Source organism: Balaenoptera musculus, chromosome 10, assembly GCF_009873245.2.
Source record: "Balaenoptera musculus isolate JJ_BM4_2016_0621 chromosome 10, mBalMus1.pri.v3, whole genome shotgun sequence".
In the NCBI taxonomy this organism is placed as follows: Eukaryota; Metazoa; Chordata; class Mammalia; order Artiodactyla; family Balaenopteridae; genus Balaenoptera; species Balaenoptera musculus.
The window spans coordinates 80,085,698-80,107,754 of NC_045794.1; the positions used below are offsets into that span (position 1 = coordinate 80,085,698).

The window sequence follows — 22,057 nt, forward strand, 5'->3', positions numbered from 1 at the left end:
GACGAGTTCCCATAGACTAGTCTTCATTTTGAAGAGGCTTGCCTATTAACTAAACATATGGATTAAGATGTATGTATTCCCTAAAAGTCACACATTAAAAAGGAAGACTTTTTTCTCCCTTATGGTAATTGAAATTTGGTTTTGGTATGAGATAAGATTATAAAGTGACTTATTTTTTAAAAAATAAAAACACTGGGAAGTTTTTCAAGGTGTTCACTTTGGGAGTCTGTACATTTATCCTAGCAGTGATGTTACTGCACAAGACATTTTTGAAAGTTCTCTTTTGAATTTGCCTCTGAGCTTAAAGGGGTAAAAATCCGTGTCTTTTAAGGACACATTAGAATTCTGAAAACAACCCAAGTTGTCATTTGGAGTGAAATATGGTGAAAAGGGTGAGTTAGAGGAATACAGCACAATCATGCAATCCAATAATGAGATGGGTTGATTTTCCTCTCCAGGACCCTAATGATCTTCTCCTTTCTCTTCTTTCTCACTCTCCCCCCAGCTCTCTCTCCAGTAGCTCTTACACATCCACCCAGATTAATCTTTCTGAAGCATAATTCCCATCATGTCAGTACCTTTTCCAAAATCTATCAGTGACTCAAACTGCTGGTATAAAAATATCTAAGCCCTTTGGTCTGGAAGTCAAGGCTCTTTGCAGTCTCACTGAAGTTTGTTATTTGTTCTCCCTTTCAGTCCCCAAAAGTGAACTCCTGAATATTTTCTGTTCAATCTCAGTGAATTTTTATATTTTTGTTTTCTCTCCATGACCAATTTCTATCTTGCCTTTATGGCAATGATCAGATGTCATCACCCCCATGGGCTAGCCTCCCCTGATTCCTGCACTCCAGTTGATTATCCTTGGTTTCTTTCCCCTAAGATTGAAATTGCTAGTTTCTGTTTATCTGGAATTTTGTGGGAATATGGGGTTAGATTAATGCAATGTTCTAGTTATTGATAATAATGGTATGTTTAATATAGCACTAGGATTAAAAGAAGTGGACAATAGTAAGACACCTAAAACAGATTACTTTGAACCTAACAGTCTAGTCAAAAGAGCAAGCATAGTCTTTAGAGATAGACTGGATTTGAATCCTAGCTCTGTTGTTTTTTAGCTGGGTGTCTTTAAGCAGTTTATTTAAGATTTCTCTAAGCATCCATCCTCTCATCTGTAAAGTGGAAGTAATGACAGCAGTTTCATAAGTTTATTGTGAGGATTAGAAGAGGTTATGGAAAAGATTTAAAAAATAATCTTAGAGAAAGGAAGACTTCTATAAGCATGATAAAATTCAGAAGCTATAAAGATTGATATTTCAATTGCATAAAATGTAAACATTTTTGCATGGCAAAATAATACCATAACCAAAGCCAAAGAGGGTAAACTGTTTGCAACATTTATAACACATAAAGGGATTATTTTCATTCTCTCATATCTGTGGGGAAAAAGACCAATCCAGTAGAAAAGAATATGGACAAAGGAAATAAAAATAATCCACAGAAAAGGAAATATAAATAGCTTTTAAACATATAAAAAGATGCTCAACCTCATGTGTAATAAAGTAAATGCAAATCAAAGCTCAGTGATATACTATTTGTCACCTGAGGGGAATGTATACAGGTACAACTTCTCTGAAAGGCAATTTGGCTATGACCATAACACTTAAGCACATACTCTTCTGAGCAATTCTACTTCTAGGAATGTATATACCTGTGCTGTCCAATATAGCAGCCAGTGGCCACATCTGATTACTGAGCACCTGCAGTGTGGCTCATCTGAATTGAGATATACATTACGCATAAAATACACACTGAATTCCAAAGACTTATGGCAAGTAAAAGAATGTAAAATATCTCATTATATATTTTTTTATAATGACTTACATGTTGACATGATAATATTTGGGATATAATGCGTTAAATATAATACATTAGTAACAATTTTACTTGTCTCTTTTACTTTTTTTAGTGTGATTGCCAGAACATTTAAAATTATGTATGTTGTTCACATATGAACAGTGATAACATACACTGTTCTATTTGCATGTATGAGAGATTATGTATGTATAAAGAATACCTGGAAACATCCTTAATATTCATTAACAGAGGCTTCACTAAATAACACATGATACACCCACAGAGTGGAATGTTATGTGACCAGAAAAAGGAGTGAGACTAATTTGTACCAAGATGGGTAACTCTCCGATATATATTAAGTGAAAAAAATAAAGCACAGAACAGATGTATAGTAAGCTGTTTGTGTTCAGTGTATATTGAACAAATTTTGAATGAATTATGTAAAATTGTACATATGCATAGAATATTCTTGGAAGGATGCATAACTAATTACTTTTAGTTATTGTCCTAAAGAGAAGTAATTGTGTCTCAGTATCAGAGATAGGAGATTTATTTTTAACTCTACCTTTTTGTACTCATTTACCAACTTTTTAACAACATGTATTCATTACCTACTTAGAAAAAAATGTATTTACAGGTTTTCATTGTTTTTGAAGAAAACAATCTCCAAAAAGAATTTCCCAAAGTCAGTTACGACAGCATAGTAACTTATGTTTATTTTTTAAAAGTAAAGGTGGTAAACCATGGTGTCCTACACGTAGTAGGTGCCTAGGAAATATCCATTCCTTTCCCTTTTCCACACTTTGGCTAATAGCACAGATATCATAACAGAATCTTTCCATGTTTTAGGGATATCCTAAGTGTTACCTTCATGTTATGGCTCTGGATATGTCAAGGGTAAGTGGATGAGGCTGCACTGATCCTATGACATGCCCTGGAAATTAGTTATTTCCCCCCAATAAAAGCCAGAAATATGCTTGCTTACTTTTATACCTCTGTCACCAAAATGGAAGGCAGCTTGTATAATGCATAACTTCGTAGTCAGTATGGTATTGTAAGCTGTCTGCAAATTTTATTACTATATTAAGGGCGGAAGCAAACTTTTCCAGTTATTACATCCTCTGCATTAAAATCTTCGCTCTCCTTGTCAGTCTCTTGATTCTTCAGCACTTAAAACACTCTCTTTATTTCTGTATCAGAGACTCTGTGTGCCTTGCTAACCTCTTCGTCTACTTCAATCACCTCTTCTCACTTTCATGAAGTTTGTTGATTGATTGCTTCTAACGGGGTATGGCTGGCTTTCCAGGCCTTTGTCTAAATTTAAAACACTAGAGCCATCCTTCAGAAAGTACACAGTGCTCAATCAATTGCATTTGCTCATAAAATATCTTTTGTTTTTTTAGAAGCAAAAGTCTCTTGATTCTGACTCCTTATTTCCATTCCCATTGATTCTGCCTGAGTCCAGGTCCTCTTCATCTTGTCTGGGATATGTCAGTTAGCTCTTAACTAGTCAGCGTGCTTTCAGACTCCCTACCGGCAGTCCATTTTGCACTTTACTGTGAAATTTTAAAACCAGGTTCTGAAAAACAGATTTATGCATTCATTCCTTCATCCAACATTTATTAAGCATCTCCTTTGTGTCAGTCATCATGCTAGGAACTGGGAACACAAAGGCATCTTCTTCCTATGCAGGCACTGTGCTCCTGAGCTTGTGTCTAGTGCAGGGGGCCAATGAGTGGACACATGACTTAACAGTCTATGGGGGTAGGCCCAGGATGCTGTGGCAGAACCCAGCAGGGAAGGACGGTTTCTCAGTCCCTGCCACCTGATCAAATTGGAGAGAGGCAGAGGGATGTGTTTTAACAGGCCCTCTCCAAGGGCAAAGGCTGGACAAGTGGTACATAGCATATCTGATCAGGCTGGACGGATAGCCAGAGACACACTGGAGACATCAGCATGAGGCAGTGGTGAAGGGCTTAAGGGGCCATGCAAAGGAGTGTAGACTTTATTCTAAGGGCCTAGGTTTTAAGTAGCGTAGTCATGTGATCAGATTTGCATTTTATGAAAAGCATCATGATAAAAGTTTGGAGGATAGTTGAAGGGATAAAAGACTGGAACCAGGAAAGCAAATTAGGAGGAAACTGTTTCAACAATCCAGTCAAGAGCCAAGGACGATCTAAATGAAGAAAACAGCAGTGGGGATGGGGAGAAGTGGACAGACTCTAGAGAGAGCCATCAAGAAAACAGACTAGGTTTAGGGATTATTTATTTGGATGTTTGTGGGAAGGGGGAAAAGGAGAATGTCTGAATTGACTTGCAGATGGCTGGTTTGAGCCCTTGGGATGCTGTAAGGAGCTATGCAGAGGGAATGGTTTGGCAGGGAGCTGGTTGTGTGATTTGGTAAAGATGGTAGCTGTTGAGTATTTGGGTCTGCACTCAGGTGAGAGATGTAGACCAGAGACATTCATTCTTCACCCATTGACTCATTCAACAAATAGGTATTGAGTGCCTACTATATTCCAGGTACTGTTCTAAGCATTGGGAATATAGTGGCAAAAAAACAGAACAAAGTTCCTATTTTTGTGGCACTTTCATTCCAGAAAAGAGACTAAACAAACCAAACAACAACTAAATAAATGTATACTATGGTAAAATGTCAGGTAGGTATGTTCTTTGAGGACAAATAAAATTCGGGTGAGAAGACAGAGCATGACGAGGTGTTGGGGATATTTAAAATAAGTCCAGAGTAAAGCATCTTTGAAGAGATGATATTTGAGCATAAACCTGATTGAAGTAACTGAAGGGAGCCATGGGAAAGTTCAACGGAAGGGTGTGTAAGGAAAACCTTGGGGGGCAAAAGGGTCCCAAAGGAGTGGGTGGTGGAAGTTGTAAGGGAGGGGTAGAAGGGGAAGGAATACAGATGTTCACATAATAGCACCCCTACCAATCCCTGAAAACTGTAAATTCTTAAGTACTATATGTCATCTGCTTCCTTTTGCAACCATCTCTAGCCCCTTAGACAGTACTAATTCCTTCCTTCATCATGAAGGCCCAGCACTTGATAAATTTCACAGCACATGTCACTTTGTATCACTAGAATTTGTTACTTTGGTATAACCTGAGCTTCTCCAAGGTAGGGATGTTGTTCACCTTGGTGATTGAAATACACAGCACAGTTTGCTGGGAACTCCTAGGGCCCACAAATGTATGTTGACAGAACAATAATGACAAACGAGGTGACTTTTTGAACGTGACTTCTGAAAACCACTATAAAACATATGATCTGGCTGCCCTGTCCTTTATAACTCTTCATGCTTTAAAATATGAATGGGTCAATAGCGCATTAAATTTTTTTTCTTTTAGAATTTAGTTTGCTTAAAAACAAATGAGACACATTGGACTAAGTTAAACAGAAGTACATAGAACCAAAAGGCTTTAAAAAAAAAAAAAAAAAAAAAAAAAAAAGCAGTCCCTGTCCCTCTCTACAAACACCCAGTTACTACTTCTCTAGAGGTCACCCTTTTAACTCTTTTGCTGTGTCTTTTGGTATTTATCTCCATCTCCCTGAATAATAAGCTAAGGCACAATTTTTCTTTCAATTTTAGGCTTCACCTATTAACTTTCTACCATAAAATATAAGGAATCAGTTTTCACAGCACCCTCCTCCACTCCTACTACACACAGATGCACACTTCCCATCCATATTGAGTTGATACCCAATATAGCTGTATCACAATTTTGGTTAAATTAACATTCTATGTTCACTTTTTTATGACTACGTAAATATTCATAGCAGAGTTATGTGGTATATTGTGGTTTCTAGTTCCATTTTTATTTTCTTGCACAACTTTTTGTTTCCCTAGTGTTAGCTTTCTGTTATTGGTTGGTCAGTTGATTGGTTTTCTAGTTTTCTATGTACTCGATCATGAATGAAGTCCCTTACCTCCTCTCCTCCAGTTCTATAAATCTCTTCCTAATAAAATTAAACATGTCAGATATGGGTGTGTGTGGGTGTGTGTGCATGTATTTTTGATTTTTGACAATAGCATTCCTGGAGCCTTTTGACTTGCCATCTGGACTGGTTGCTCTTTTGGCCCAGTGCCCAACAGTAATCCCGGGATTTTTCCTTTGCTGACATCCTAGGGGTTCCATTTACCTTTCTCAGACTGGATGCCCTGTCTTCCTCTTTCAGCTCATTCCTTTGTTTTGGCGGAGCACCTCCTCAAGTAACTTCCTGAAAGGGTGCATGGGAAGTAAATTTGTTGGGACTTTACATGTCTGAAAATGTTTTTATTCCTCCCTGACACTTGAATGATAATATGGCTAGATAATATTAACTACAATAACCATTTTGCTCAGAATCATGAAGGCATTGTTAATTGTTTTGTAAATTCTAGTGTTACTATTTAGAATGTGGAAGCTATTTTGGTTTTTTTATTTTTTAAAATTTAAAAAATTAAAAAAAAATTTGTTTAATCCTCTTATTATTCGTTTTTAACAAATGGCCCCAGGGATAGGGGTATTCTGGTTCTTGAAACTTGTTTAGTAACATCTTTTTTCTTTTTTCCTTCATTTTGGGGAATGTTTAAAATCTCTTGGGACTTACCTGGTGGACCAGTGGGTAAGACTCCACACTCCCAATGCAGGGGTCCTGGGTTCGATCCATGGTCAGGGAACTAGATCCCGCATGCATGCCACAACTAAGAGTTTGCATACTGCAACTAAAAAGATTCCGCATGCTGCAAATAAAGATCCCACATGCCGCAAGGAAGATCTTGTGTGCTGCAACTAAAACCCGGTGCAGCCTAAATAAATAAACAAACAGACAGATAAATAAATATTAAAAAAAATCTGTCAAGCCAATGTTCTGTAATTTGACAATTATGTACTATTATGGTATATTTTTAATTTTTTTTATTTTAATTTTTTTTTTTAGTTTTTGGCTATGCCACGTAGCATGTAGGATCTTAGTTCCCCAACCAGGGATCGAACCCACACCCTCTGCATTGGAAGCGTGGAGTCTTAACCACTGGACCGCCAGGGAAGTCTGTGGTGTGTTTTTTAAAAAGAATTAATTTTGTTTTTTATTTATAAGTTGAGGACATCACTTTATTTTTTAATAATCAGGAGCAGTTAGTCCCTGAGATATTTTTAAATAAAATCTATTGATGTTTAGTATACAAAAAATAAACTGCATCATTTAAAATATACGGTTTTATGAATTTTGACAGAGATTTTGAAACTACCTTGAAACCACCACAACAGTCAAAATAAAGAACAATTCCAATTCCATCACCACCAATTGTTTCCTTGACTCCTTACAGTCCATTCCTCCTTCCACCAAGGCAGGTGCTCCACTGCTTTTTGTTTCTATGGATTAGTTGGCATTAAATGTGGATTGATATCAGGGTAGGTCCTCTGACTTTGCCTTTAAAAAAAAAGTGTTTTGGCTAGGTCATTTGCATACCAAAATAAAATTTTGAATTAACCTGTCAATTTTCACACACAAAAAATAAACCTGCTGGAATTTCATGGAGATTAAGTTGAACATATAGATTAATCTGGAAAAACTGACATTCTAGCAATATTGTTTTCCATCTCATTAATATGATATAGCTCTCTATCTAGGTCTTTAGCTTCTCTCAACAACGTTTTATAGTTTTCAATGTATAGCTATTGCACATATTGTATTAAACTAATTGTAAGTATTTCATCCTTTTGAATGCTACTGGAAATGAAATTGTAATTTTTATTTCATTTTCCAATTGTTTATTTCTAGTATATAGAAATACTACTCTATTTTTGTATATTGACTTTGCATAAGCCTTGCTAAATTCACTTATTGAGTTCTAGGGTCATTTTCTTGTATGCCTTATGATTTTCCAGTACACAATCATATTGTCTGCAAATAGAGTTTTACTTCTTCCTTTCTATTCTGTGTGCTTTTTCTTTTCTTTCTTTCTTTTTTTTTTTTTTTGACTTTTTGCACTGGCTACGGCTTCTAGTAGAATGTTGAATAGCAGTAAGACAGGGCATCTTTGTATTGCTCTCAGTCTTAGGAGAAAAGCATTCAGTGTTTTGCCATTAAGTATGGTGCTAACTGTGGGCCTTCCATAAATGTTCTTGAACCAGTTGAGGATGTTTCCTCTCTTTTTTTCCTAGAGAGTTGATAATCGTGAATGGATGCTGAATTTTTAAAAATGCTTTTGCTTTATCTATTGGCATAATTATAATGCGATTCTCCTTTATTTTGTTAATATGGCGAATTATGTTAACTGGTTTTGAGTGTTAAACCAACCTTGCATTTCTGAATTAAACCTTACCTGGTCATGATGTGTAACAATCCTTTTTATATGTTACCGGGTTTAACTCACATTTATAAGTGTATATATAATTTTTGTCTCTATGTATGAGGGATTTGAGTCTATTATTTTATGTAATGTCTTTGTCCGGTTTTAGCATCAGAGTAATACTGTCTTTAAAAAAAAATGAGTTTAAGGGATATTCCTTTCTCTTCCGTTTTTGAAAAAATTTGTATTGGGTTGGTATTATTTCTTCCTTACATGTTTGATGGAATTCAACAGTGAAGCCCTCTGATCCTGGAGTTTCCTTTGTAGGAGAGTTTTCTTAATTACAAATTTAATTTCTGTAATACCTATAGGACTACTCGTTATCTATTTCTTCTTGTGTCAGTATTAATATTTGTGTCTTTCAAGATATTTGTCCATTTTATTTGTTATGGAATTTATTGGCATAAAGTTGTTCATACTATTCCCTTATTATCTTTTCAAATGTCTTTTGGTTCTGTATTGACAGTCTCTCTTTCAATCCTCATATTGGTAATTTGTGTTTTCTCTTTCTTCTTGATAAGTCTATCTAGAGCTATATAAGTTTTATTAATAATTTCAAAGAATCAGATTCTGGTTTCATTGATTTTTCTCTGCTGTCCATCTGTTTTCATTTTCACTGTTCTCTAATCTTTACTTAAAAAAAAAAAGTGCTCTTCTTTTTCTAGATTCCTTAAGAGAGAGCATAGATTATTGATGTTGGATCTTTTTTTTTCATAATATAAGTATTTAAACCTATATATTTTTCTATAAGCATTGCTTTAGCTGAATTCCATAAAGTTTTATATGTTGCATTTTACTGATCATCAGTTTGAATATTTTCTAATTTATTTGTGATCTGATTTCTTCTTTGACCTATGCATTGTATACAAGCAAAGTTGTTTAATTTTCAGATGTTTGGGGCTTTTCTACATGCTTTACTGTTTTCTATTTCTATTAATTCTATTGTGATCAGAGAACATACACTGTATGATTTATTCTTTTAAAATTTATTGAGACTTGTTTCATGGCAGCATATAGTCTATCTTTGTAAATGTTCCATGTGTATTTGAAAAGAATATTTATCCTGCAGAGGTTGGGTACAGTGTTCTATAAATGTCAGTTAAAATACTGTAGTTGATTGTGTTCAGATCTTCCACATCTTTACTGATTTTTTTTTTTTTTCTTATCTGGATGTTCTATCAATTACTGAGATAATTCTGTTAAAGTCTCCAACAGTGATTAGGATTATGCACGTTCTTTTTTCCCCTTTAGTTCTGAAATTTATTCTTTTTTTAAAAAAATTATTTATTTGGCTGTGCCGGGTCTTAGTTGCGGCATGCAGGCTCTTAGTTGCGGCATGCGGATCTAGTTCCCTGACCAGCAATTGAACCCGGGGCCTCTGCATTGGGAGCGTGGAGTTTTAACCACTGGACCACCAGGGAAGTCCCTGACATTTATTCTTCATATATTTTGAACTTACGTTATTGGTCACATATTATTTATAATTAATATGGCTTCTGGTTTTGCTGACCTTTTTATTGTTATGAAATATCCCTCTTTGTCCCTAGGAATATTCCTTGTCTTGATGTCTACTTTTGGAAAGCTGCATATGTTTATATAATTCATATATCAGTGAGGTCTCCAACATTTGGCTTCTATTACTTGTAGACTGTATTATACAGAACTAGGAAACACTATGCTCATAGATAGACACAGAGGTAGGAACAAGAATGGCAGGACCATTCCACAACCATGTCAGGTGATGAGGCTGTAGGACCAGCAGCAAGAAAGCAGCAGAGGTTAACATTTGGCCCTTTATGCTCTTGACAATATAGCATAATGGTTAAGAGCACAGTTTTTGTAGTCTTACGGTTCTAGGTTTAACTGCTGTCCATACCATTACTTAACTGTGTGACCTTGGGCAAGTTACTTAACCTCTGTTTCTTCATATGTAAAATGGGGACATATAATAGTGCACATGTTTTTAGAAAGATAAAATTACATATATATAGTATATATATACACTTTATATACATATCTACACACACACAAATATATAGTGCTTAGCAAAGTATCTGTTCCATAAATATTTTTATATGTCATTGTATAATATATAATATGATATATTGCTATATCATATATTCATATATTCTTGTCTCCACTTTCCTGCTGACTTCAAATTTTCAGAGATTTAGTTAATTGTCTTTTCTTTCTTCTATTTGCCCTTATTCCTCCTGCCCCTACTCCTACTCGGTTTTCTTATTTCCCAACTTTTGGGTCCCCACTCCTGCCAACATGTATTTAATAACCTCAAGAACTGTAAACTACAATTAAGGCGGTTGCTGCTTGCTGTCTTTGTTTTGAGGCTCCCCATCAATCTTTACAGCTTGTCTAGGGCTTCAATTTCTGCTCTGAAAAAATTTCTTCTCTGCATTTATTAGAGTTTTCCAGTTATTTGCAATATTGTTGCAAATAACCGGGGCTTACGTACGTAGTTCAGAAACACACTCCCAAGTATGTACTTGTGCTGAAAGAATAATAACACTGTTTAGAAAAAATGCCCTATATTTTTTAAAAGGATTCTCAGCAGAGCTTATTAAAAAAAAAAAAAAAAAAAAAAAAGCCCTGGTAGAAGGGGAATATGAAAGCTCAATCCACCTACTCCTTTTTCCACTCTGAGAAGCATCTCCTTCAGAAGAATTCCCAACCAGATGGTGTTCGATGTTCCTGACCCTGCAGCATGATTTGGAAAAAATATCATAGGCTTTGAAGTCGGATAACTCAGACACTTAGGCTTTCTGATATTTCTTAGCTTTCCTTAGCATGTCTCCTGGTTTGTAAACTGCATCGGGTATTATCGGCTGTCCACGGTTTCCTCTTCAGGGAAGACATTCCCAAACCCACATCCATGTTCATTTCCCTTTCATACATTTTGTACCTTTCATCTGAGGCAACTCTCAGAGTTTTCGATTTTCATTTAAGTATGTATTTATTAACGTCTGCCCCTTATACTGGACTGTAGCTCCACCGGGCCAGGGACCACGAGCGTTGACCGTACCCTTGTATTCCCAGGCGAAACTCAGCACTGTGCACCCAGAGTCTAGCAGAGTGCCTGGCACACAGTAGGCAGCCAACGAACAAATGGATGACAAAAGGGCAGCAGCCGCTGGCCCTAGCGCCATCGGTGGGGCGTGGAGGGAGCCGCCCAGGCCCGCAGATCCCTCCCAGGCGCTAGGACCAGGACCCCCACCCAAGCCCAGCACCGCCCCTGGCCCTGGCCCTACCCCTGGCCCTGCCCCTGGCCACCAACCCGAGCCATCGCTTGGGGCAGCGCCTCTCCCGGTGACGCCATTCGGGGGCGGGACTTCCGGCCGCCGAAGTTTAACAGTCCAGGCGGGAGCCGGAAGCCCAGCGCCGGAGAGGGCCGCGCTGTGGCCCCCGGTGTACGGCGGCTGAGAGGTGAGGTTCCGGAGGACCCGGGGTAGGGGCTGACACCTGCCGAGTACTTGCCCTCTACTGGTACCCGCTCTCCGGTCACCTCAGGGGGCGGGGCGGAGGCCCCTGGGGTCCCGGGGCCCCGGCCGGCCGGCCTGGCGCTCCGGACGGTTGCCGGGCAGGGGTGCGGCGGCGCGTTTGGCGCGGAAGTGCCAGGGAGCCGCGGTCCGGGGTCGCGCACCTCCCCCTGCGACGGGCTCCGGTCGGGCCTGAGAGGTGGCCCGGGTCAACTGGGGTAGGTCGGTGGCGGCTCCGGGGGCTGCCCTGCTACGTGAAAGTTTGCGCTTGTCTACAGTCCCGTTCTCTTTTTGTAAACCTCTCAAATCCAACTCGTTTAGCAGGCGCTCAAATGCATTTTACGAGGTAACCCCAGTTGAGCAAGACTCCTGCAAGTAAAATGCATTTTGGGTGACTGAAACTTGTAGAACTTTTGTTTAAGCTAAGTGTCGTAGTGGAATTGTTTCTTGTAGCCGCGCTCCCCGAATCTGGGGCTGACGGTGCTACCGCCTTGTGTCTTCACAGCTCAGTTTTGATGGGAGCCTCTTCCTGAGGCTGATACGATGCCCCACCCTTAAAATGTGCTAGTTCTCGGAAGACTGAGGTTGGTGGGCCCTTCCCCGCTCCACTTTGAGAGCAGGAGACCGACGTTGAATGACTTGGCCAAAGTGACTGTCCCCTAACCCTGGGGCAGATCATCTGAGCCAGGTCTAAAGGGATCTTTCCGCTCCATCACGCCGCTCAACAGGAATGGTCCAAGATTATAGTAAAGATATCTTTCAGTGGTTTTTACTGGGTTTACAGATGCTTTTCCAGCACTTCATTGTTGTTGAGTAGGGATCCGAAAGGGCACATGTTACCACCTGTTAAGGCACCAAATCCAAACACTGTTTCTACATTTCAACAGATGACTAACGGCTCTTAGTAGAACTGTATTTATCTGATGAATGAAGCATAGTGAATCACATAGGTGGCTTTTCTAGTTAACAAAAGTTTTAGCTTCTTTATAAACACATTGAAATTTTGTCTCTGGAGAATGAAAGGGCCCTATAACTTGTTATGCCTTTAGGTTGTCCTCTGAAATAGAGTCTGCTCCTCGTAAGTGTGATGTTTTGTTGATGACTTGGGAACCTGTCTGTAATATCACTTATGCGCTGCTGCACTCTTGCACTGTCCGCACCAGGAAGGTGTGAAGGGTATATTTCTAGGCCCCCATCCCTTCCCTTCCCCTTTCTCCCAGGTATTTCTCAGCATTTTTTTCTTACCCGTCATGCATTACTACTTGCCTTTTGTCTTCTGGACTGCCTTGGTTTATGAAATCACTTTGTCAGAATTCTGTGTTTGAACTGTATACTGTGAACAGATAATACAAGCGAAGGCATTGTAGACCGTGTGTTGGTATAGGGACTTAGTGACATCTTCTTAGGCTGTATTTGCTAATTTTAGACTTATTTGGAAAACCTGCCATGGCGGGATTCTGACCTGCAGGAGTGCTACAGTTTATCATAAATTTTTTAAAAGGTAAGGAAGTTACCTATCCAACAGTTATTTGTTGAGTACCAGCTGTGTGCCAGGAATGTTTCAAGACTGGTAGTAAACAAGATGAAATCCCTGTCCTAAGGATCTTTATTTTGTTCAAGACAAGGGGAGTCAGACATGAGAATAAGACCACAGATAGCAGGAAGGGCCATAAAAAATGAAACAGGGTAATGGGATATAGGACAACTGGTATGGAGCAGCTTTAGCCATGGTGGTCAGGGAAGGCCTTTCTGAGGAAGAAACATGAGCTGAGACTGGAATGATGTGAAGGAGATGACCTTGGGAAATCGGGAAAGACCATTCCAGGCAGATGGGGCTGCAAACAGAAAGACTCGGAGGTGAGAAAGAAGGCCAGTGAGTTTGGTGGCCCTGGGAAAGAGAGGTAGGAATGTTACAGCAGGCCAGTTTGTGTAAGGCACGCTAAGGAGGTTGGACTTCATTGTAATTGTTCTGCAGAGTCATTGGAAAGGTCAGCTAAGAGAATGTGATCTGGTTTATGTTTTAGAGAGATCACTCCAAACACTTTGTGGTGAGCACAATCTCTGGGACAAAAGCGAACGAGTAGAGCCACTTGTTTTAGATAAGATGCCTCATTTTAACTCTTTTTTTTTTAAAAATTATTTATTTATTTATTTTATTTTATTTTTGGCTGTGTTGAGTCTTCGTTTCTGTACGAGGGCTTTCTCTAGTTGCGGCAAGCGGGGGCCACTCTTCATCGCGGTGCGTGGGCCTCTCACTATCGCGGCCTCTCTTGTTGCGGGGCACAGGCTCCAGACGCGCAGGCTCAGTAGTTGTGGCTCACGGGCCCAGTTGCTCCGCGGCATGTGGGATCTTCCCAGACCAGGGCTCGAACCCGTGTCCCCTGCATTGGCAGGCAGATGCTCAACCGCTGCGCCACCAGGGAAGCTCTTAACTCTTTTTTTAAAACCTATCCTTAATTGTTTTTAAAATATGTTGTTTTAAACTATTTGTAGGTGCAGTCATGCAGGAAAACCTCAGATTTGCTTCATCGGGCGATGATGTTAAAATATGGGATGCTTCATCTATGACATTGGTGGATAAGTTCAACCCACACACATCACCACATGGAATCAGCTCAGTGTGTTGGAGCAGCAATAGTATCCTTTTCTTTTTAAACAACCACTTTTTGTTAGGTTAAACAACCAGTGTCAGTGAAACTTTCGCATGTGATCCATAATGAGAAATATATTTGGCATAGCTGTGAAATATAAAGTGAAATAGGAATTTAGTAAACAGTATATCATATGATGCACACTGATATTCTCTGTTGATTTCATTAAAAACTTATTTGCAATTCACTACATTGAAAAACAGTGCTATTAAAAATATGTTAGCTACTAGATGCAGATCATAGAATTAGTTTTGTTATTAACAGTTTGTTATTGAATCAAATGGAATAAGGTAGGTAATGGGAAAAGTTCTGAAAGGTTCTGGAATGATGTTTTGTGTCTGTGTTTGGATATTTGTGGATCTGGTTGGGAAATTAAAGACAGAACTTGAAGGCAGAAGCAAAGGTTGAGGGAAGAGATAAAAATTGTCAAACATTCCCATCTTACTGATGTATTCTCTGTATTTCTTTTCCTTTCTATCTGATGAAAATAGTCTTGTTTCCCAAAAAGACAGGAAAATTATCTAGATTGAACTTTCCTAAGGTTTTTATGTTTCTGATTGACATCCTCCCTGTCTTAATAAGTTCCTAAATGTGGATAAAATGAATCCATAAATAGGGATTTCTCAATATATCACTATTGACATTTTGGGCAAGATAATGCTTTGTTATGGAGGCTGCCCTGTGCATTGTAGGATGTTTAGAAGCCTTCCTGGTCTCTACCAACCAGATGCCAGTAGCCCCAATGGTGACAGCCAAAAATCATCTCCAGAATTGCTAGATGTCACCTGGGAGCCAGAATCACCCTCGGTTGAGAACCACTGCTGTAAACAAAGTATTCTTACCACCTTTTGTATGAAAATGTTCTGTGTACTTGGTATGCTAGAAATAATCATTCGTCTGTGGAACTCATACGCATACACTATTTCTTAAACAACAGATTAAGCTTTAACATGTGTCTGATCTTATCAGTATCAAAGTAGTAATATTCTGCTTCCTGATGAAAGTAAAAATATCAAAGCTTTAAAATATAAATGATTCATGAACAAAAACATTAGAAGTTTTCATGCTCAATCTAATAATTCTTGCAAATACATAACAAAAATGATGAATTTTCTTATTGAATTAAATTTACCTCTTCATCATTCCTTGATTTTGTATTAAAGTAGCAAAATAAATAACTTTGGTGCTCTATTAATCAAACTCATGGTGAAGGGACTGCATTTTTGAAGGACTCTCCAGATATATAGTGGGGTAAGGTGTTTTAAAAAGAGTCACAAATATGTGAGGTTGCTTCTATTATTAGATTTTTATTATGTTTAGAGCTTAATTTTCCTTGTTACTCACTGCATAAAAGTAGCAGTTCTTAATGAGATTTATTATTTTTTTTCCCCAAGGAGTTTTATTAGGAGTTGATACATTTACTGATAAACCACTTAATGGTCTATCAACAGAACTGATGTAACTATGTGATGGTGTCCTATGACTTTTGGAAACTGGTCTTATTTCTGTATGGTTTTGTTGTACAAGTACATGTGCACTGAAAACCTTTGTGTAGTTTTATACCTATTGAGGCTTTGATGCCTTCCATAGAGGTTAGTTACTGAAGACCAAGGAATTCCCAGACTCAGAGATTTAGGGACCACTTAGCATGGATTCCAAGAACAGCGTTAATGGTGAGGTGCCAGGGAGATTAGTTTTCTTTTTTTTGGTTCTCTAGGTAATATTCCTCACTTTCTCATGATTTCTAAAACTACATGAGAAATAAAAGGAGTAACTAGAGTACCCTCTTGTATTATTTTCTTTCAGTCCTTTCTTTAATATATTCTAAGGAGAAAAGTAACAATAAACATAGGAAGAAGCCAAGGAAAGGGAAATGATTTATTTTTCTCAATGCTGTAATATCTAGGTAGGTGGAAGTGATTTTGTTTGAATCATATATCATAATAAAATTACAATCCATGGTCTGTTCACAAAATATCTGAATGTTATGTAAATCATCCAAAAGTAATGCAGTTAAGACTTTGCTTGTTAAAAGTAAAGGTTTAAACTTCTGATATTTTAATTTGTTTTGACTCAAAATCTGACTCTTGGTCTTGGTTATATTATTGTATTTGGTCATTTTAGTTTTAAAATACTTACATTGTTTTGTGTTCACTGATTATTCCACTTATAATTTATGTAAAATAAGGAAAATATAATTTTAAATTATTAAATTTTAAATAATTATTAATTTATTTTAATAATTTAAAATTATATTTTAAATAATTTGAATTTAATTGAATTGAAATAAAGTCAAAACTCTCAGAACATAGTTGCTGTGTAACCACACTTATTTATATTTGCTACATATACTGTAATATTCTTAATACATTTAAGATTAAAACACTCTATCACAAAAATTCCATCCTGAGAAAATATCAAGCTTTATTTTTTAGTGGAAAAATAGGAGACTAATGTGCATATTTGCTTCCTAGCTTAAAATGGTATCAAGCACTGCGTTGCTAAATAGCTATCTTAAACAGTATTTATAGATGAAAAGGCTGGTTGATATTTGCCCGATGTTGCTTTTATCATGCCCTCATTCTTGAAGGATAAAATTAGACCTTCTGGCCTACTCTTTGAAAATGGAGTAGTATTTCACATGGGTTAAATAGCTTTCAAGTGATAGCAAAATCAGAAAGGATAGTTCTTCCCTGCAGTAGTAGTAAAGAGAATTAGTCTTAGTAATTAGTAATCTGAGCCAGTTTTGAAAGCTAATGTATCAGCTATATTCGTTGCTTAATGTGCTTGCTTTTATCATCTCAATTCTTATAATGAGAGTCGAGTGCTAGAGCTGCTCATGGATTTTTCGATTCTCCATAACTCTTCATTTAGATAACTTTCTAGTGACAGCATCTTCCAGTGGTGACAAAATAGTTGTTTCAAGTTGCAAATGTAAACCTGTTCCACTTTTAGAGCTTGGTGAAGGGGTAAGTTTTTTTTTGTTTTTTTTAACTTTTAAAAATCTTAGTTTTGCTTGGGTGGTAATTGCTTATTTATTATGGTGCTGACAACTAAATATAAAGGTGTTTCAAAGCATTATTCTTAACCTGAGCTTAAAATAATACAGTAACACTTAAAGGTGAAATAAGTGTGCTTACTGAAACATCTTTAGGTAAAATAATATTAGGTACTAGGGGAGCAATCAAGGACTTAGATTTCGTCAACTAGGCAGTTACTTTCTCCATTTCCCCTCTGTGGGAGGTTCTCTGGTATTGCTGTGGTTTTTTAGGATGATGTTCCACCAAGGTCACTGAGTTGATTTGAGCAGAAGAGTCCTAATGAAGTAGCCCTACCTTTACTGACATTGGGCTCAGGACCATCAGCTAAAGAGCCTTATCTGATGGTAGCCTTCTGCTTTAGCTTCTGTCCACATGGTACTGCCTGAGTCTCCCCAAGCTCTCCTGCAACAGGATGCCTTTGTCCCAGAGCTTTGGTCCCAGAGCATTTAAATGAAGCTCTCTCTATATGTTCTTACCCTTTAGTTTTACAAGTTAATCCCTCTGATTCAGGATAATGCTGGCTTTCTTATTTCCAATCACACACTTCTTGAAAGCTATTTCCATTTTAAATAAGATCTAAATAAAAAGGAATAAGTAGTTAGTTGGTAGCTTGTTCTTTTTTTAAATTTCATAGTTTTCGTAGCAGACTGTAAACCATTATGAATTGTCATAATTTTACACACTGGAGTAGATAAGGCAGCCCAGTTAATAATTGTTCTACTCCAATTACAGTGGAGTAGAACACAGCAGAACATTGGAATATAAGCTCATCTAACGTAAAAAGGACTTAGGATTTCTATCAGTCCTTTCCTAAAGGTATCTGTTGGATTGATCTCAGCATCAGTTCCAGCCCACAGATATTAAGAGACTGGGGCAGAGAGAATGTCTGCTAAGGGTAGGAATGACGTTTGCCTATCAACCTCAGTAAGTGAAATTGAGGCAGAGAGTGTCGCTGGGCAATAAAGGCAAACTGTACTCTTCAAGAGCAGGTGGAACATCTTAGTCATCTTTGGATCTTCAGATCATGTCAAAGGTGGGCAGCAAACATTTGCTGAATTAAATATCAACATCAGAACAATTTCGATTTCCACCTCTACCACTATTTATATATCTATCTACACACATGCGCGCACACACACACACACTACTTTTATGCGTTGCCTTAGAACCAGTTTGGGACCTTTTTTTGTTGTTGTTAATGTGTAAAATATAAAAATGACATGATATTTACAAGTGTGACACCACTTTAAGGATTTTGTGAATATTTTACATTAGTTGCTGTAGTTCTGTTTCCCACAGTTAAGTCATATCAGAATGCAGGTTGATGAAAGTGAGATCATTGTAGTTATAATTTAAATCTGCTTTAGTTTACTTACAAAAAATATCTTACAACCATTGGTTTTTTAATCTTTATTAGTAATTTCTTATAACATATTAGTGTGTTGGTAACCTTTGCTTCATAGGATCCAAGTCCTATTACTTATGTACCATTTGAGATATTAGGCCTTTGCTCATTGGGAAAATAAGGTTCTATCCTACTTATTTTAACATTATTTTTAAGGTGGAACTTTATTAAGTTTCATATTTATTTTCTTTGACTTTGTATTTTACCTCTTTAAAGTAGACATATTGGTCTTAACAGTATTATAATGGATACGACAGGCTACCATATAGCCTAGAAATTTGACCTGATGTTATTTTCAGATTTTAAAATTCCACCCATTGCTTGTGTCTTAGGGTACAGGATTTCTGTAATAACCACTCAATTTCCATTAATTATTTAAGTTCATTAGCTACATTAATAATCTATTAACATAAAAAAGATCTTCTATCATTAGGGTAAGCAGCTGTAAATACAGGTTTTGTTCTGAGCCCTTAAGAATAATTTGAGTGGTTTTCGATGATTAGAATCCTAATATATTGATCTTTGATGGATGCCCTTCTTGTCTGTTTTCTTTAAAGGTTATTTTGATAGCTCTTAGCAAACTGTCCTGATCTGCAATGATAACCAGATTCTAACTTTTACTAGTCTGTTTAGACTAAAGTCAGTTCCTAGAATGACCTGCAAGAGAATTATAGCGACCATACTGAAACATTGATGTAATGTGCTCCTGATATTTTTGTATGTGTTAATAATTTTGACTCAGTCAGAATTTCAGAGCTGGAAGAAGCCTTGGGGGAGGGAAAGGGGGTTATCTGCACCCTTTTAAGAATCTGGTGCTCTCTTGAGCAGAGGATGTTTTAGAGATGCATGGACTCTCAAGGGCAGTAGATCTAGTCCTCATCTCTCATTTCTCAGGTGTAGAAACGTAGGCTCAGAAAGGTGACATGACTTGCCTACACCTACATAGTTTGCCTTTTAACCTTTAACTAAGTCACAGAATGTCCCCTTTGGAATTCATTTTTCTTTTTTCCCCTCATGGTATTCAGCTGGAGGTGAGAATAATTAATGTAACTACGTAGTGTATCTGAAAATTAAATAGAAAAAAACATGCAATATTGTGCTTTGTAGCATAGTTACTGATGGTACTACCAGATAGATGACACTCACAGATACTCATTGTGAGAAAAACTTGGTTACCTCTGTACTTTAGCCGTTTGTTCTATAAATATTTATTGAACATGGATATGGTCTTTGCTCTAAGGAAACTGACATTCTGGTGAGAGACAATAAGCTAGTAAACAGAATACTGAGTGATAGTGATAAGTTGTTATGCAGAGAGCTAAAATAAGATATTGAGATAGCAAGTTACGTTAGGTGGCCAAGGGAGGTCTCCTGAAGTTGTGGCATTTAAGTTGATGTCTATTGACCAGAAGCAGCCATTCAAGCCAAGATTCAGGGAAATTAACTTTCCAGGCAAGACTAGCTGGGTAGAAGCCTTGAGGCAAATGTAGTGTTTATGGAATGGAAGATGGTCAGTGTGGCTAGAGAATTAGTGGATAAGGAGGAAAATGGTGAGAGACCAGGTAAGAAGGGGCCAGATGAATAGGGCTTTGAAAGCCAGGTTAATGATGAGTTCGGAATTTATTCTAGGTGTGATTGGAAGCCATTGAAGATTTTTAAATGAGAGACACATGATCTGATTCACATTTCTTAAAGGTCACTCTACTTATGGAGCATGGGATGTTAGGAAGCAGGAGTGGAAGCAGGACAACCAGTTAGGAGGCTGCTGTTGTGTTTTGTCAGGGTTTGGATTAGGGTGCCAGCAGTGACAGTAGATAAAGGGGGGCCCATGTGGGATAGATTTTAGGCTTGTAGTTTAGAGAACTTACTGATAGATTGGGCAGAGGGAGAACAAGGAATCAAGGTTAATTCTGGACTTTTATCTTGAGGAGCTGGATGAATGGGACCTTTACAGTGGTGGGGGAGAGTGTAGAGTTAGGTTCTGATGACATGATGTTTGAGACTTGGGCCATTAGGGGGAGATTTGCTGTGACACTGGACTAGTATCTTATCCTCTTTATAAAACTTTGCCCCTCTGTAAAACGAGGGTTTTAAACTAGGCATTCTTTACAGTTCCCTCTACCTTAAGAATTTTCTGAGCTGTGGGTTGATTTTAATGTGAGATATTCTGTGGGAGTCTAAGACCAGGTTTTATTAAAGGGAAGTATTAAGGGCAAGTAAGCCCTGATGGGAGCCCAAGACTTGCTGGTATTTCCTAAGCTCCCTCTGTCACCACCTTTCTGTGGACTAGAACATGAATCTGGTTGATTTCCTTAAAGCCTTTTTGAACACTTTGCAAACTATTGAATCCATGTGACAGATAATGAGAGGTGAATCTTTAGTACAAGAATTGGCATGTTTATAGCATTTAACTCAACAAATATTTTTCATGTGCTTACTAAGTGTTGGGTGAGACTTGAAAGTCATCTCTGGGCTCTGTTAAGTTAATGTGACTTTTTTTTTCTTTAATAGCAAAAGCAGACATGTGTCAGTTTAAATTCAACATCAATGTATTTGGTAAGCGGAGGCCTAAATAACACTGTTAATATTTGGGATTTAAAATCAAAAAGAGTTCATCGATCTCTTAAGGTAAGCAACTTTTTTTTTTTAATCCTTACAGAAATGGGTATCCCACAATGTGTTTATTAGGAATAGTTACCAAACTTTCAATTTTGAGCTTTTATGGTAAAAATAAGCTGCTTCAGAATTGAAGTGAGATTTGTTAGGGAAAATAAAGATGCTGTGTAGCCAAAAACTTAGTTTTTTTGGTTTATTTTTCCCTCCACATATGTTACTATATTGCTATATTGCTGGGGTTAAAACTTTTTCCTTATTTTTTCACTTTGGTCTGCTCTCGTGTGAGTGAACCGCTTACTTCATTTAAAAAAAAAATGGTTTGTTGTCATTAGAGATCTTTTTAAGGAACTTTGAAATAATGAGAGTGGTTTTGGGATGACAGTCTTTGGGGATATGGCTTCTTAGTTCTCTGCTACAGTTTGTGTGTATGTATTTTCATCTTGGTAATGAAATGTTTCTAAAATAGTTTACTACTTACAGTTAGTGTTTCTTTAAATAGTTAGCTTTTTGCAGTTTCAGAAAATGAAAATAATCATCATGAAAGCCCCTGGTCGCAATTGTTTTTTTGGACTTCTGTCCTTTTAATATTTGGAAGTTCATTTTTTAAATTATTTTTAATTTTTATGTCTTTTAAAAAAGTTTTAATATG

General features: G+C 37.5%; 1 protein-coding gene across 3 annotated transcripts in view; it reads left to right on the top strand.

Annotated features, from left to right (window-relative positions):
• The first annotated feature begins 11,550 nt into the window (after positions 1–11,550).
• Positions 11,551–22,057, top strand: part of NEDD1 (NEDD1 gamma-tubulin ring complex targeting factor) — a 45,905-nt gene continuing 35,398 nt past the window's right edge. Inside the window, exons 1-4 of one of the 3 annotated variants that reach the window (XM_036866561.1) lie at positions 11,551–11,642; positions 14,189–14,332; positions 17,221–17,315; positions 21,304–21,420. In XM_036866561.1, the coding sequence (XP_036722456.1) occupies positions 14,197–14,332; positions 17,221–17,315; positions 21,304–21,420 (348 nt within the window). In that variant the 5' untranslated portion in view covers positions 11,551–11,642; positions 14,189–14,196. Of the gene's footprint in view, positions 11,643–11,860; positions 11,914–13,121; positions 13,197–14,188; positions 14,333–17,220; positions 17,316–21,303; positions 21,421–22,057 lie in introns of those variants that run through there. The other 2 variants (XM_036866563.1, XM_036866562.1) reach the window with 2 other exon arrangements.